The 16,466-nt window shown below is 46.0% G+C and overlaps 1 protein-coding gene across 6 annotated transcripts in view; it reads left to right on the top strand.

Moving 5' to 3' along the window:
* The window catches only part of LOC118362156 (rho guanine nucleotide exchange factor TIAM2-like), a 130,519-nt gene that overhangs the window by 53,856 nt on the left and 60,197 nt on the right, over positions 1 to 16,466 (top strand). For 5 of the 6 annotated variants that reach the window (XM_052486136.1, XM_052486138.1, XM_052486133.1 and 2 more), the window contains exons 2-8: positions 1,905 to 2,018; positions 2,434 to 3,573; positions 8,530 to 9,007; positions 9,703 to 9,875; positions 11,234 to 11,458; positions 14,743 to 14,928; positions 15,040 to 15,186. In XM_052486136.1, coding sequence (XP_052342096.1) covers positions 2,440 to 3,573; positions 8,530 to 9,007; positions 9,703 to 9,875; positions 11,234 to 11,458; positions 14,743 to 14,928; positions 15,040 to 15,186 — 2,343 coding nt within the window. In that variant the 5' untranslated portion in view covers positions 1,905 to 2,018; positions 2,434 to 2,439. Of the gene's footprint in view, positions 1 to 1,904; positions 2,019 to 2,433; positions 3,574 to 3,921; positions 4,068 to 8,529; positions 9,008 to 9,702; positions 9,876 to 11,233; positions 11,459 to 14,742; positions 14,929 to 15,039; positions 15,187 to 16,466 lie in introns of those variants that run through there. The other variant, XM_052486139.1, reaches the window with a different exon arrangement.

Raw genomic sequence — 16,466 nt, 5'->3', positions numbered from 1 at the left:
TGTAGAGCACTTTGAGATATCAGCTGATGTAAGGAGAAGGGCTTTATAAATACATTTGATTTGATGCGGAGACTACGGCAGATGGATGGTAAACCTGGCCGAGGACTATTAGCCTGGTGGAGGGGCCGACTGCAGTCGACCAGGCACTCATGACCTCTGTTGCCTCTTAATCGTAGACACGTGGCCTCTGGCCTTAACTTGGCAGCCCTGGGAACTTTAGCTGCCAAAGGGCTTCAACTTAGCAACCCTTCTAACTGTATCTGTCAGAACTAGAGGTCTTTGACATGGCAACTCTAAACACTTTCTGTCAAGATTTCTGGATTATAATTAATGGATATTTTTTTGTGGGGATTGATACATTTTACATTAGGGGTAATCAAATCTGAAAAGTGTTTGTTGAAATTAAAATCTTTAGAAGCCTTTTTAATCCTTCAATACACTACAAGTTTGCAAATTCTCATCAACAAAAGAATGATCAAATGAAGATCCAACATCTTTATCTATAGAGAATAGATGCTTTAATTTGATCACTGTATGACCTATGTCAAGTTCAGGATCTGTGTAGTGGTTCTACACGACATGGGAACAGCTATAGCTGGTGAAGGCTAGCAGCAGTTTGTAATAGGTCCGGACTAAAAACAAACTTGGCTAAAATGTTTGCCTTGTGCCTGACCCATTTCGTAGAAGCTTGATAGAATAAATTCTCACAACCAAGGATTCATTTCGTTTTAACATGTTGCTGTTTGTCCCTCTGACCACATTGGGAAGGTCACAGGTACCAAACAAAACAAGTTTGTGTGACTGTGACATCACACTTATGCTACAAATCTCCTTTACTCTCAAGCCGGAGCTGTGGATTCCTTATTACCCTCAGCCTATATGCTGCAGTACAGAACATCTAGTCATTCTCGAAGGTCTTAAAAGTCAAGGTGCAGTAAGAAGGAGCGGTAAACAGCAGTAATGCCACAGATCAGTTAATCCCCAGGGTATTTACACTATGGCCTGGCCTGACACATGCTGTATGTGTGCTGCTGCTGCACCAGTAGAGGACGGGTATCATGTGAATGTTTTCCTGGAGCGTGAGCTACATGGATATGGAAGGTTTATACTGCAAGGGTCGTGCTCCTTCTTCCGCTGAGCCCACAGCTACAGTAAGAACGCTCTCCAGTAGTTTCTGTTATTTGGAATCTGCCCCTGGACAAATTTGCCAGTGGGAAGCAAAGAAAAGGCTGGAATGTCCGTGTTTAAAAATAAACAGCGGAGCAAACTGTAGCAGGCTTTCAAAAACTTTCCCAACCGATCAAAGAAGACGTCAGTGAGTTCTGCAGAGTAGGAAAAATGTGAGTAATGTTTAGGTTGGAGAGGAATATAAAAGGGATTTTGAGTCAGAGGAGAGGAGTGAGTTTCTACAGTAGTCATGGAGACAGAGTGGCATAGCAGAGACCAACCTGGGCTGACTCCTTCAGGATCACTGTGATGGAAACCTGGTGCAGGTTTGAGCCGAACACATGGAAGCACTGTATTTCTGTACTGTATATGCCTTTGACAGGGAAAGCTTGTCGTTGTAATTCAATTTTAGTATACCAAGAATGTCCTCTCTTCGGATGAGCTACAGTAGCCATGTGGTGGGGTTCCTCTTGTAAACAGACATTGTGGATTTTTCAAAGTGAATCTGCTCCTCAGAAACCTTAATGGAAAGTAGTCCTCTGATGATTGGCTGGGTGTCCTCTTCTTAACCACTAAAATACCAAAGCTCTACTGAACACCAGATTATGACTCAGCCCTAATTGCAACACCTGTTATCAAACATTGGGGGTTGTCACAGGCAGTTAACAGAGCTGTGTTTCCATAGTGATAACCCAATCGCTACCAAACCCAACCACTTTCCTTTGTGTGTCCCTCAGATGGTCCTGGCTGTGCAGCAGGAGGAGAGAGGGTCGCTTGAGAGCAGAGGAATTCAGGACCACCATGCCCACTGAAGGAACTCTGAGACGAGACTGAGACTTTAGAACACACAGGTGAGTCTCCTATCAGTGATTATTAACAGTGCTTTTAGAAGCGGTAGTGATTGTAGGTAAGTGTCAGCACGTTTAAGTGGTGCAGGGAGTGAAAAATGTTAGGCTAACGCTAATGTAGTATTGCCAACTATGCCGATTTATGAAATGAAGTGCGCCATAGCAGCAAGTGCGCCATAGCTGCCTTCAGTAACATATTACAGTTGACAAACCAATGTCAAACCAAGCCACTACATGCCTCAAACCACGTTCTTTGATTCATTTCCATCACACATAACAGCCATGAAGCCTTACAGCTTGTTGGTCACACTGGTGATTCCGCCGCCTTGGTACCTTTCCTGGAAAAGGAGTGAAATGAGAAGTAAAGGATATCTTTGCAATTATTAGACTTTTTCATCCTGAGTCTTTTGTCTTCCAGATCGTAATGGGAAACTCTGACAGCCAGTACAGCATTCAGGGGTCAAAGGGCACCAGCTTAATCTTCCCAGGGAAACAAAAGCCCTACTCACTAAAGTTCCGCTCAAACAAAGAAGAGGTTCTATCCCCCCATACATGGTGGAAAGGTGGGCCGGGGGGCTCAGGGTACAAGGCCAGGGCTGTTGGTCGAGGCTGCCTCTCCCCCCTGCAGAGGAGAGGAGAACCGTACATCTCCAGACACTATGATTACGTCACCAAGGGGGTGAAGGGCAGTCCAAACTGCCATCTCTGGCATGGCTCCCCACCAAGAGGCCGCTCACACCTCCCAGCTGAGAATAGATGCTGCCCATATAAGGGCAGGGGAAGCCTGTACAGTAGAGCATCAGGGGATCTGAACGACTATGCTCTGAACGAACACAGGACCCCAGAGAGGATGCGAGGAGAGGGAGATGAGGGGCTTGAGGAGCAGAGCAGTCCCAGGGTGGTCATCAAGAAGGATGGTAGTCTGAGGGTGGAGTTCACCAACACTAACAGTGGTCTGCTGCTAGATGAGGCATCTGGGCCAGTGCAGCTGCTCAAGTTCTCCCCCACCCTGGAGTCCACCTCTAGTCTGCCTGGCAGCAGCAGGCCTGAGGCCCACCATGGTGCTCCGCAGCCAGCCTCAACCTCCACCACCAGGACTAGCAAGGGCAGCTCGCTGAGCTCAGAGGGCTCTTGGTACGACTCGCCCTGGGGGCCCAGCGTGGAGCTCTGCGACCAGGACCAGTCCTGTTCCTCCAATAGGTCTATGGGAAACCGTAGGTCTGACCAGTTGGATTCCTTTGGCCAGCAGTCTCCTCCTGTGTCCATCTCAGATCTCTACAGGGACCCCAGTAAGGACCTGGCGGCCCAGAACAGGGAATCCCCTCTTCACTCCCATCACATCCAGCACCAGGCCTCCTTTGTTTCGGCCCTGGACATGCCTGCTGAGGAGCAGTGTCCAGAGGCCCTGCAGTACTCATCCTACACCCTGCCCTGCCGTAAGGCCCAGCCTAATGGAGAGGTCTCCACCCTGAAGAAGGGCACTGGCTCCGTCAGGAGCCGCATGAGACGCCTCAGCGACTGGACTGGAAGTCTCAGCAGGAAGAAGAGGAAGACACAGGTGAGTGGGGCTGTCATCTGGGGCTGTCTGTGTTTGAGCACTGGGACCCTGATCTACAATCTATGAATTTTGTTATTTTGTTACAGAAACATTTGTCACGAAGTACTAAACAATGAGCAAACTGAGCCAGTGGCAAGGAATTGCTTCCCCTCAGGTTCTAAACGAATGTTGTACTTCACAGGTCCTAGATCTGTATACACCCTATCTTCATGGCTTGGTATGTACAACCAGTAGGCCTACAGCGTGTTTGCAGTTAGGTCTGTGGCCATAGCATATTTCTAGTCGTCAATCTGTAATAGAGGTACAGCTTTAGCTGCATCAGGTGTGTCTAATCTCCTTAGGAATTTCCCTGTTTTGAGATGTGATTGTCTGCAGTTCCTTGGCTCCACAGGAGAATATGATGACTCTGGAGTCTCCCAGTGCTTGGCACAGACTAGTGTTCCAACCATGTTAGTGATGGAGGGGAGGCAGCAGAGGAAGCAACTCTCTGACAGGTACATGGCTGGGGGACTGTTACTGGTCATTATGGTCTCACCAGGAGCACAACGTTGTCCCCGATCCCGAGTACCACAATACCAGCTGTCTGAGTACAGGGAACTACAGGGTATCGCGGAATGAAATGTGGGAAGCGGATGGTGCATTGTGTAGGGACTAGAGAGGCAGTCGTCTACCGGAGAATAAGGCATGAAACCGAGGGAAGGATGAAAAGACAAGGGGTCTGCAGATTCCATGACTACGTCTGGGTGGGTACAAGAGGTCATGTCAGTTTAGTGTTTTTAGCAAAATCATGTCAATGAATGGAATATGTAGAATGCCCTGTATTGGAAGCATAGCTCCATTATATATAATTTGCTGATGAGTGCATTATGATCAGACGATATCCTCCAGTTTGGGTCTAGATGATTGTTGTTACACAGTGGAGATTGAAACAGTGTTTTTTTTCTCTAGTGTATAAGCTCCTCTGTGCATCTCATTGAGATATTATGTGAGTGGTTGAAAATGGATGTTATCTACCAGTAGACAGCAGGTCTGTATGATGTATTGTGTTGCAGTAGAACTAGACCTGTAAAATGACACCAGACTGTTTTGTACAGTATTAGAAGAACCAGGACTTGTATGCAAATCATTGGATAGAGTCTGTTTGTGTGTTATGGGTCTGTAATAGTTTATTTAGAGCATTTAAGCCCCATACATGTAATCACCATAGTCATATTTTCTGCAACAAAGGCTAAGTAGTTAATTCCTAAAAATGTGTGTTAGATATTCCCAAATTAGCTTAAAAACGGCTTGAAACGTGGCCCTCCGTGACTTTGAGGCTTTAAATCATACATTATGCCCTAATTCTCTTGTAAACTTTAAAATGCTTTTCAAACCATTCCAAGATAATTGCTGTAAGCCTATGAAATCTCTGTTACTGAAACTAATTCCCAGCTGAAGATTTCGAAACCCCACCCCACTCTTAATGATGTGGTCGTCATGGTGATTATGATTTGGTGGCGCTGCTCTGGGTTTCTACTCAACACTCTGTCCTCCTCTCCAGAGACCCAATCCACTAGTGTGTACTCTATGGATAGGTACTCGTTCATTAGGGCATTAGGGTCTAAGTAAAATATCTGGGTGTAACCGGCGTTGGCACAAGAGGGTTAACTTCTCTTGGGGCCAGAGCTTGCACTCTAAATGAGTGGTCCTTCTGTAGCTCAGTTGGTAGAGCATGGCGCTTGTAACGCCAGGGTAGTGGGTTCGATCCCCGGGACCACCCATACGTAGAATGTATGCACACATGACTGTAAGTCGCTTTGGATAAAAGCGTCTGCTAAATGGCATATATTAAATGAGTTCCTATTGTCATGACGTTGCCCTTTTTGGGTACAGCGAGCACCATCCCCCTCTCTCTCTCTCTCTCCCACACCCAGGCTGCTGTTAGGCAGGTCATAAATTCCTGGAGGAGATTCTTCCTCATGGCCTGACAGTATAGAGAGAGAGTGAGTTTTCATAGAGAGAACAAGGGAACTCCTTCCACCTCACAGAACTTGAGAACTGAATGATATTCATGTTCTGGAGAATGTATAAAAGGTTGAAGTAGCCAGCTACGAACTGGTCCGGTTTGGTACAATTTTGTGAAACTCAGAGTCAATACAGCCATATTACCATAACCCTGTTTATACAAGAGTCTCGGTTGTGGGACTTGCATCTAATTGTTGTATGGGATGAATGAGTAAAGATTAAACTATTTGTGAAATGATGTAATGTGATTTTATACTGTTTAATGAAGGAAACTCAAATTCCCTTTTAACTAAATCAGAGGCCTGCCTCATGAGTACAGACATTGATCTGGCATCGTGGGACAGCTCCTTTCTGCTCTCCCGAATATAACCCCCACCGTGGGAATTTATCATGAAGGTTTGAGTAGAGACCATGCATTTCTCTTGCTGAATTCTTAACCATACCACGCGGTTAAACTCTTAGACTATCTAACCGACAGAATAAGAACAAATCTTTGATACTAATACCACAACCACCGAAACATATACTCTATAACAACATTGCTGAATGTTACTCTGAACTATCTATTGAGAGAGAGAGAGAGAGAGAGAGAGAGAGAGAGAGAGAGAGAGAGAGAGAGAGAGAGAGACCACCGAGAGAGAGAGAGAGAGAGAGAGAGAGAGAGAGAGAGAGAGAGAGAGAGAGAGAGAGAGAGAGAGAGAGAGAGAGAGAGAGAGAGAGAGAGAGAGAGAGAGAGAGAGAGAGAGAGAGAGAGAGAGAGAGAGAGAGAGAGAGAGAGAGAGAGAGAGAGAGACTCTCCAACAAAAACAAACTTTCCAACAGAGATCAGGACGACACACTAAGCGTAAATATATATATATATTGATTGCAATTATTCCCGAATGAGTGAGCGTTCATGTGCAAAGGATTAGCATTTAAATTGTTATAATTATCAACTTTGTAGTGTCTTTTATCTTAGTCGACCCCCACTTCCCCTTTACCACCTCTCTCCCCCTACCCTCTCTCGGTTTAGCCCACTAGGGCACATCCACTATCATTTCCTTGTAACTATATCTACTGTTTGTTTGTGCATTTCTGTGCTTATTTAGTTAGTAAATAAATTATTTAAGACAATTGATGTATGGATGACTCAGTGAAGACTGGGTTCGTGCAGATAACCAACCATTTACGACGTTTGGAATGAGACTAACATGAGGTAAAGAATAATTCATTAATGAGAAGACTAATTGATCAGATATTAAAATATCTGACAGTTGTATTAGGAAATGTATAACTTTGTAATCTGAATATTTTCCTTGGTGCCCCAACATCCTAGTTGATCACGTAATGATAATTACAGAGAATTGATCTGATAAACTACAAATAAGTTCAGTTTAATGATGCCAAAGACACAACACTATCTTAAACCCTGATAATCTCTTGCAATGTGTTAGGTTTGGGGAGTGACCTAGGATACAACGTCCATGCAGTATTGAGCTTGACCTTTTCAATGAGAAGGACAGGGGCTTTTGAGGGACTGTGATTGAAGTTGTTCAGGTTCCCAGCAAAGCTTCAAAGGTCCATGAGAAACACCCCGACAAGCTCCAATCAGTAGCAATCCCATCCCTATTCTCCGTTCAACTCTAACACACATGAAATGTTTGTATCTGTAGGCATTGGCCAATCCCAGGCTTCAGAACAGAATACTAATGAGCAGAGTGATATTTGTTTAGATAAATGGTCTCTTTCAGTGTTCTGACTCAAACTTCTTCATGGGCAAATGTTGGAGCGTGATGTTTCCAACTGAGCTCTGTATAGACATTCAGAGTTGTTATAGCTTCATGCTGACACATTCATTGGGTCTCTCTGGTGGTGACTCTGTGGTGCCTGGGACAGAGCTGATTCAGGGGTCCACACTGGCCTGGTTCTGCCCCTGTTTGGAGTTCTCCGCTGGGTCTAGTTCCACCATGGCCACCTAATCACCGTCAGCTTCCAATTGGCTCAATGAACCATATTTCACCATGTATCACAAACTCTGGCCACTCAGCCCCTTTTTCAATGAGTCGACCCAAATCAGGACTAATTCCAGCTCTCGTTGCCCTCCACCTGGGCTTCAGGGCTCTCGCTGCGCTGCGCCCTCCAAGCTAGACACTCAGACCCAGCCCACGTTCTAATGAGAAACAGCTGGGGGAGACGGCGGGAGACTGAGGGAGAAGGGGATTGGGAAGGAAAGCAGATACTAAGGGGAAAAAGGGTAGATGGAGAGTAGGGGAGGTACTGGGGGAGGATTTGGAAGACTGACATACAGGGAAGGAAGGGAGAGTTTGACAGACAGGGAAGGAAGGGAGAGGTTGATGGACATGGAAGGAAAGGAGAGGTTGGCAGACAGTGAGAGGAGGGGGGTAGACTCGGCAAGAGACTGAGGAAGGGTTGCTTTGGAAAGGCATTGGAACACTGTGTTTGAAGTTTACCCAACCAAGTTGCCAGGGGAGAATCGATGTTTCAATCTAGTGGAGTGCAGGTAGGATGTCATTACCCCTGAAAGAGCACAATCACATGAAGTAGTGTTTCTACTGAGATCAGGAAGCCACGGTGTCCTCGCAGACTCAAGAACTTCAGTTGCATCCTACCCTCACCCCAAAGTCTTCACCTACCCTCTCTCCCTACTCTCCCCCTACCCTCTCTCCCTACTTCACCAGTCCCACCCCCCCATCCCTACTCTCACTCCACAGTCTCCCCCCACCCTCTCTCCCTACGCTCTCCTCACACTCTCCCATCACCCCACCCACCCTCTCTCCCTACTTCACCACAGTCTCACCCCCCCATCCCTACTCTCACTCCACAGTCTCCCCCACCCTCTCTCTCTACAGTCTCCTCTCACACTCTCATCACCCCACCCTCTCTCCCTATGCTCTCCTCACACTCTCACTTCATCCCTCTCCTCACCTTATTCTCATCTCTGTGCCCTTCCAGGAGCCTAGGTATAAGGACAGCAGTGAGGCCTTTGACAGTGGAGTGGACGGCCTGACAGCTGCCACCAGCTCTCCCTCCCAGGTATCCAGCCTGTGGTACCCTGGCGGACCTGGCAATGTTGGGGCCTCCCGGGCCCAGTCTGCAGGGGCCCTCCACCACAGCAGCGACGCCCTCCACCAGAACATCTATGAGAACTTCATGCAGGAGCTGGAGACGGGGATGGAGCAGGGCAGTAGTGGAGGAGCAGGGGGAGGAGGTGAGAGGAGAGACCCGTCTACGGGGACAGAAGGGGGGGAGAGCAGCAGTGAGTCTGCAGGCGGCTCTCTGGAGCAGCTGGACATGCTCTTTGAAAAGGAGCAGGGGGTGGTACGCAGGGCTGGCTGGCTCTCCTTCAAACCCCTCCTCACCCTGCACAAGGACAGGAAGCTGGAGCTGGTCACACGCAGGAAGTGGAAACAGTATTGGGTCACCCTGAAAGGTGAGTAGGGGTGGGTGGTCAGAGAGAAAGACTGTTTGTGACATTGCAATCTAAGGTCCAGTCAATATACACATTGAATTGGACCTTCAATACCTCACTGAAATGAAGTTGAGCTTGATGCTTAATAGGTTTGGTCACATTGAAAGGTGAGGTAAAGGTGTGAGGAGGTTTATAGGGCAACTAAAGGTCAAAGTGTAACTTGATCTTTAGCATTGGAGGCATTACATCCTCAGGTTCAGTAGATACAACCACTACATTGTTTGCTGAATACATAAACTGAAATGTAGTTTACGCTGGGCGACAGAGAGGAATGTCAGTTTCTAACTTTAAATCACATTTAAAGTTGAAGTAAAACCAGACATCACTTAAGAGAGGCAGCAGCAGCTCTTCACATGGCTTTTCTGGAAGACTACAGTGTGTCGTTTGCAGAGTCCATCTCCTTTACTTAGCCTGTGCATTGCATTTATCGTACACTGATCCTTTGCTATCCTAAAAGCTTACAGTGAATTTTACTGCTGCATTTACCGGCTAAATAGATCAAACTCAGGCCAGGAGCGTGAGAGTGTGTGTGTCCTTCAGCCTTCCACTTTACTGTAAATGACTGAAGAACAGCAGAGCCAAATACATGACAGATTATGAGAACATTCCTCTGAGCTGTGTTCTTCCTCACTCTCATGACCAACCTCTTCCTCCAGGTTGTACCTTGTTGTTCTATGAGACCTATGGTAAGGGTTCTCCAGAGCAGGATCTGTCTCCACGCTACGCCCTGTTTGCAGAGGACTGTATCATCCAGGCCATTCCTGAGCACCCCAAGAAGGAGAACGTCTTCTGTCTCAGCAACACCTACGGAGATGTCTACCTCTTCCAGGTGAGGTCTACCTCTTCAAACTCACTATCAAAACTACAGAATGTAAATGTCCACAGTATTTATCCCCAAGTGGGTGGATATGCTGTAGATACAGTTTCTTCAGAAAAAACATTCCATATGTTTGTATGGCGACAGTAAATGTTCATGTGTTCATAAATGTCACACTACAACTATATTGTTCAGTCCAGCTGGTGGTTCCTCCATCCTAGAGCCTGTGTGGCATTAGCTTGGTGTTAGCATGTTGTTAGCTTAGCGTTAGCTTCATGGGCACATCATGGCGTTAGTGTTCTGATTTCCCCCATTACTCTGCTCTGCTTGTTGAAATGCTTAGTGTTCCAGCCAATCCAACACACAAATGAGGAGCAGAAGCTGTTACTTGGTGGGGAATGTTTTTTTGTCGTTGGAAAGGGAAGCGTGTCCCGTGCTACTGTGGCAGCCTGGTTTGATAGCCTCTTCCTGCTTGGGCAGCCAAGCAGATTGGTGTAGTCTACTGCTAGATTACACTGACTGTGTCAGCCGAACAATAGGGAACAAACGCACTGTTCAGCATATTCACACTGTATAGTAGTGGACGGAGATGTTTTACAAATATAGTCACACACATACAATCACACACACTTGTGTATTTTTAGACTGTATAATCTAGCACATCAATTGAATGATTCTAGCTCATAAATGACTACAATTTAACTCTCCAGTTGGAGCTTTTCCGTTTGTATGACTGAACTTATTTTCACTGTTGGATGCAGAGGCCTGACTTGGCATCACTAGTTTTCTCTTTTCTGAGGGTATTGCATGAAATCCCAGTTGTGGTGTTCTGAGTAAAGCTAATAAAATGGTCAAGTGGATTTAACATCACTTGAAACTCTAAAGAGGTCAGGAAACCATTAAGTCGATAAAATGAAGCACCATAGAAGCCTGTGTTCTCCCTCATGTGTCCTACATGAATCACTTCTCCCTCGTATTCCTATCACATTTCATACCATGTCCTCTGATAATGTAATGGTTTTTGTCAAGCTATATGATCCTTTCAAGATTGACTGTGTTGACTGTGAAATGACGTAATCGCGTATAGATGGGAAAATCTGTCGTGAAGATGATAATATACCATGCGGAAGATAGGAACACAATATGGGCACAAAGTGCTCTGCTCTTATAACTGTCAATCATTCAGATATAGAGCCCAACCCGGAAGCATGTCGTTCACGGCCTCGCTTTCATCGCTGCGTCTTGCAGTGCTTATACCATCACATAAGCCATTGAGGACGAAGTCTCTTTCAGTAATAATCTTGTTTTACCATTTCTGATCTTACCTCAAACATCCATCTAATATCCTACCTTCACCTCTGTGTGTTCAGGCTAGCAACCAGACAGACCTGGAGAACTGGGTGACAGCCATCCACTCTGCCAGTGCCTCTCTGTTCGCTAAGCGCCATGGGAAGGAGGACACGGTGCGTCTACTTAGGAGCCAGATCAGAGGCCTGCTGCAGAAGGTAGACATGGACGGTAAGATGAAGAAGATGGCTGAGCTGCAGCTGTCCATCGTCAGTGATCCCAAGAACAGGAAGGCCATCGAGAACCAGGTGAGGATGAGGTAGATGATGAGGTTATGTTGATAGTGGTGTGTTCTCACAGTGAAGCAGTGGTTAGTGTCCCAGACAGATATGGTCTGTTCTGTTCAGTGTGTTTGTTAGGAATCTAGCAGCTCTAAAAATATGAGCTGTGAATCAACCCACGCGACTAAAACCCCAAGTCTTATTTTCAGAAGCGGGAGAAGTAGCCTAAATGTAGCTAATGGCTGTCCAAACATATACTCAGAGGAGAGGAGCGGCAGGCTGCTGCTTCCCATTGCATCAGATTGGGATTCCAGATGTTGTTCTATATAATGACCTCTCAACGTTAGCCCCTCTAACACCTTGCCTGAGGAGAAAAACAGACCAATCACTGATTCTCCCCGCAGCTAAAACTGTCCTGTACATATAATGTAGTGAGCCATGGAGATGGCTAAAGACTCAACACCAAGCTAGCTTTCCCACCCCTCATTTCAGCCCCCTCAACAGTCCCAACTACTTAAGAGTATATATCAGATTTATAGTGCAGTAATTCATCCTTCGGAGGTGGATCTGGTTGCTTCAAAGCGTTTAAACTCTGAATTAGAAGATAGTGATTTTGGACTTGCAACATTGTGGGGGGTGTTTGTGATGGTTGGATGTTTGTGTTGGGAAGGTTGTGAGTGCAAAGACATCTACCGTGACTGCAAGAAATGAAAGCTCAACATCTAGGATTTTGCTTTGTCTGAAGGTGGATGTTGCTATGTTTTTATAATATTCTTATCAATGAGGTAACATAGCTGTGAAAAAGATGAATGGCTCATGGCTGTCATGACCAATGGGAATGACATGGAGGGCAGTGTCTGTCTTTCAGACTGACTTGGTGTCTGTTTTCTGTTAGCTATCACAGCACCTCGAGACAGAGAGGTCTGGAGCCAATGATAGGGTCAGAGGGGAGAGGGCGGGGTTAGGCCCTGAGACGGGCGCCCACAGCTGATGATGGATTTAGGATGGGGGTGATTGGGCTATGAGAGGGCACTTTGATGTTTACCCTCCCCCTTCTCAAAATCAGTGCCTTTTTGAAGTCTCTCTTTTCCCCTCCATAGTGAAGTCATAATCAGGTTGGCATGTACAATCATTAAGAGAGAAAGGGGGAAAGTCAAAGGAGGCTGTATGTAAAAGGAGGCCCATTCCTACCACTTAATGGGACTGAAATGGGAGTAAATAGGATTGCTGTAAGGCCAGATGGGTACAATATGCCTTCCGCGGTAAAGAGACCGACACACACACACACATCCATGCCAGCCTCTTTCTGATTCTCAATCTGATAATGGCCATGCTTCTTTGATATGATGATGGATTAACATTGCCAGACAATGTAAATAAGATGTGATCGATCAGACATGGGTTTGTGTGTGGCGCTTCCAATTGTGGCCATGCGGTGTCCAATATTAAACCGTATCAACTATCAAACCATGACCTTCCTGTCTTTGCTCTGGGGGAAGAGGAGTCCATCTAATTGAAATGTAATTGTATTGGTCATGTACACATATTTTTCAGATGTTATTGCAGACGCAGCGAAATGCTTATGTTTCTAGCTCCAACAGTGCAGTAATACCTAACGATACTAAACAATACACACAAATACAAAAAGAAAAACACAAATTCAGAAATATCAGAACGAGCAATGTCAGAGTCCGGAATATAAATATATATCTGTATGGTGGTGTGAATGGACAGTGTATGAATAGAAAAGGTGTGTATGTATAAACATTATGGACAGTATATGAATAGAAAAGGTGTGTACAGCAGTAGTTATATAGGATGAGCCTTGACTAGAATACCGTATATGAAGTGGGTAAAACAGTATGTGAACATTATTGAAGTGACCCGTGTTCAATGACTCTGTACATAGGCCAGAGTTGAGTACTGGGTTGTACCCGTCTAGTAACAGTGACTAAGGTTCAGGGCATGGTACTGGGCGGAGGTTGGCTAGTGGGGGCTGTTTAACAGTCTGATGGCCTGGAGATAGAAGCTGTTTATCAGTCTCTCGGTCCCAGAGATTGTATTGTCTCTGCCTTCTAGATGGTAGCGGGTGAACAGGCTGTGTTTCGGGTGACTTGAGGTCCTTGATGATCTTCTTGGCCTTCCTGTGACACCAAGTGCTGTAGTTGTAATTGACAATGCCTGCTCTCCAAATAAAATGATCCTCTCCTGTCCCCCAGAATACCTCACTGTAATAGCCTTAGAGAGACAGGGCTAAAGACTGTCTCAGCGGATTTACCAAGCATGACACTTAGGACCACACTCTAACCCATGGATGACGCTATATTCATTTTAATGTTTTATTTTACTAGGCAAGTCAGTTAAGAACAAATCCTTATTTTCAATGACAGCCGTGGAACAGTGGGTTAACTGCCTTGTTCAGGGGCAGAACGACAGATTTGCACCTTGTCAGCTCGGGGATTCGAACTTGCAACCTTTCGGTTACTAGTCTAACACTCTAACCACTAGGCTCCGCTGCCGCCCCAAATATTCATGCCACATACACTAGATGACCATACACTAGATGTCTGGTTCACATTGGCTCCAGAAGGGCTAAGTGTTCTTAATGTTATTGGGTTGAACCTTTTGTGTTAGCTCTGTCTGAACACACAGCATTGTGCAACAGGATCATTTTTGGTCTTTACAGTCCTGTTTCGATGGTGGAATGTTCTAGGCTCAGATTGGTCCCCTGTCCAATTCATTCCCTACCATGAAGGATTCCATCAGTCTGAATCAGTGTTAATGAGAGGATGGATTCCGTACTGGTCTGTATTGTAAATGAACTCTCTGCATACTAGCACTATAAAAGTAAATTGTATAGAGTTGTTAAACTCCACAGTTCTCTCATTAAAGTTAACCCCCCCAAGCTTACAAATAAGCACCATCTCATACTTTACAGTACATGGTGCTAAAAGGGTCTGGACGCATGTGTTCATTCTCCGTGTTGGTGAGTGTGTTGTGTGTGTTTTTAGGGGGAGGGTTATACGGTGGTCTGGTGCTCGTCAACCCCTTCCCATGACTTTTATTGCAGTGAAATAAGATACACACACACACACACACACACACACACTACAAACCTCCTTCATTATATCATCAACCTTACTGCCCTCAACCAGCACCAGTTTTTGCCCCCCACTCCCACATCTGTAAGCAATCCCAGCTTGTTGGAATGCACCCTAAATGTTCTCTCTGACCTCCCTCCCTCCCTCCCTCCATCTCTTCCCTTCCCTTCACCCCTCTCTCCCCTCCTCATTTCTCCAACCCTCCCTCAGATCCAGCAGTGGGAGCAGAACCTGGAGAAGTTTAACATGGACCTGTTCAGGATGCGCTGTTACCTGGCCAGCCTGCAGGGCGGCGAGCTGCCTAACCCCAAGAGCCTGTTGGCTGCAGCCAGCCGGCCCTCCAAGGCTGCCCTGGGACGCCTGAGCATCTTCTCAGTGTCCTCCTTCCATGCACTGGTCAGTCTCTGGTTGAGATGGAGGCTGTCTATATAGACTGAAGTTGAAGCAGGTTGTGACTGCAGAGGTAGATCTAGTCCTGACGCTGTGTTATGTCTGTTATATCGTCAGGTCTGTTCCAGGGATGAGGCCACACTGAGGAGGCGCTCTGTGTCCCTGAGCCAGAGATCACGCAACAAGAAAGGCCTCTTCTCCTCCCTCAAAGGCCTGGACAATCTCACTAAGAGGGACCGCGACAAGAGACCGTCCGCAGGACAGGTATGGTACCTGGACATACTGCACACACAGGACACACTAAATGCCCATACAGAGAACACACACATACCTACAAGGAAATTGACGCAGGACTTTTTCATATTTCTAAGAGAATGTTGAAATGGGGCCCTGGTGTGCATTTGTACCCCATAAACATGATTTTATTTTTTCGAGGTAATAAGCTCATATTTGTTGTTGTTGTAATTACTCTTCCCCACACGCTCATTATCTGTTGATGTTGTAATTACTCTTCCCCACACGCTCATTATCTGTTGATGTTGTCAGCCCCCACCCCCTATGTCCTGAAGGTACTGCCCAGCAGAGTCTTCTAAGGCATCGAACAGACCTACTTCCCAGGATCTAGTCTATTATGAAAACCAATGCATTTGGATAATGGTGTAGTACACTAGATTAAGATGTCACAACATCCCTACAATCCTTCTCTGATATAGACAGTATTCTGCTTTGCGTTGCGTCTGAGCTGGGGGCTTCACTTTGAGGATTCATAAATGTTTCTACAGCCATGGCTCTTACTGGTTTTGACTGATGGACTGACTTTGATTGTAGGGAGCATTAAGCACCCATCTATAATGTAGACACTGCTAACTATCAGCTTCTGATTCTCTGTAGTGCTCTTCAAAACAGGAGGCCAGGTGTCCTTAATGCAGAGTAAACCGAGTCTTCCCTGCTCCCAGTACTCTCGTCACCCCTCCACCTCCGCGGGGTTTTGTGTGTGTGTGTGTGTGTGTGTGTGTGTGTGTGTGTGTGTGTGTGTGTGATGTTGATTATGGTGTTTGGGAGGTCCAGCAGGCTAGCTAATGAGACCCAGTTTGGTTTCACAGCGCAGAAGGCCGAGGTGGCTCACAGCGCACGACGAGCAGGAACAGTTCTGTACCATGAATTATTAAAAGCCATATGTGGTAAATTGTAGCCTGCTGTACCCAGCCCTACAGCGACAAACAGATGGTTTGTGTAAGTTCACTAAATATTAAACAGCCCCACAGTTATTCACAGGTTCCCCTGCAAAGCTCTCCAGTTGAGATATGTTTCTGTTCCCTTTCTATGATCTTGGTGCCTATTAAAAAGAGTGGCACATTGCTTCGAGGGGAGTAGTGCCGGTCTAGTGTTTAGTTTCCCATCTTTCCTGGAGATGAGTTAAGCCTTCAAGTTGTGTGACATCATTGCTCTCTGTCCTCCCAATGAGTCAATATGACACGTGTTTATTACAGAGGGATTTATACTGGACAAAAATATAAACGCATGTAAAGTGTTGTTTCATGATT

The sequence above is a fragment of the Oncorhynchus keta genome, chromosome 29 (assembly GCF_023373465.1).
Source record: "Oncorhynchus keta strain PuntledgeMale-10-30-2019 chromosome 29, Oket_V2, whole genome shotgun sequence".
In the NCBI taxonomy this organism is placed as follows: Eukaryota; Metazoa; Chordata; class Actinopteri; order Salmoniformes; family Salmonidae; genus Oncorhynchus; species Oncorhynchus keta.
This window is presented reverse-complemented; position numbering and strand designations above follow the sequence as displayed.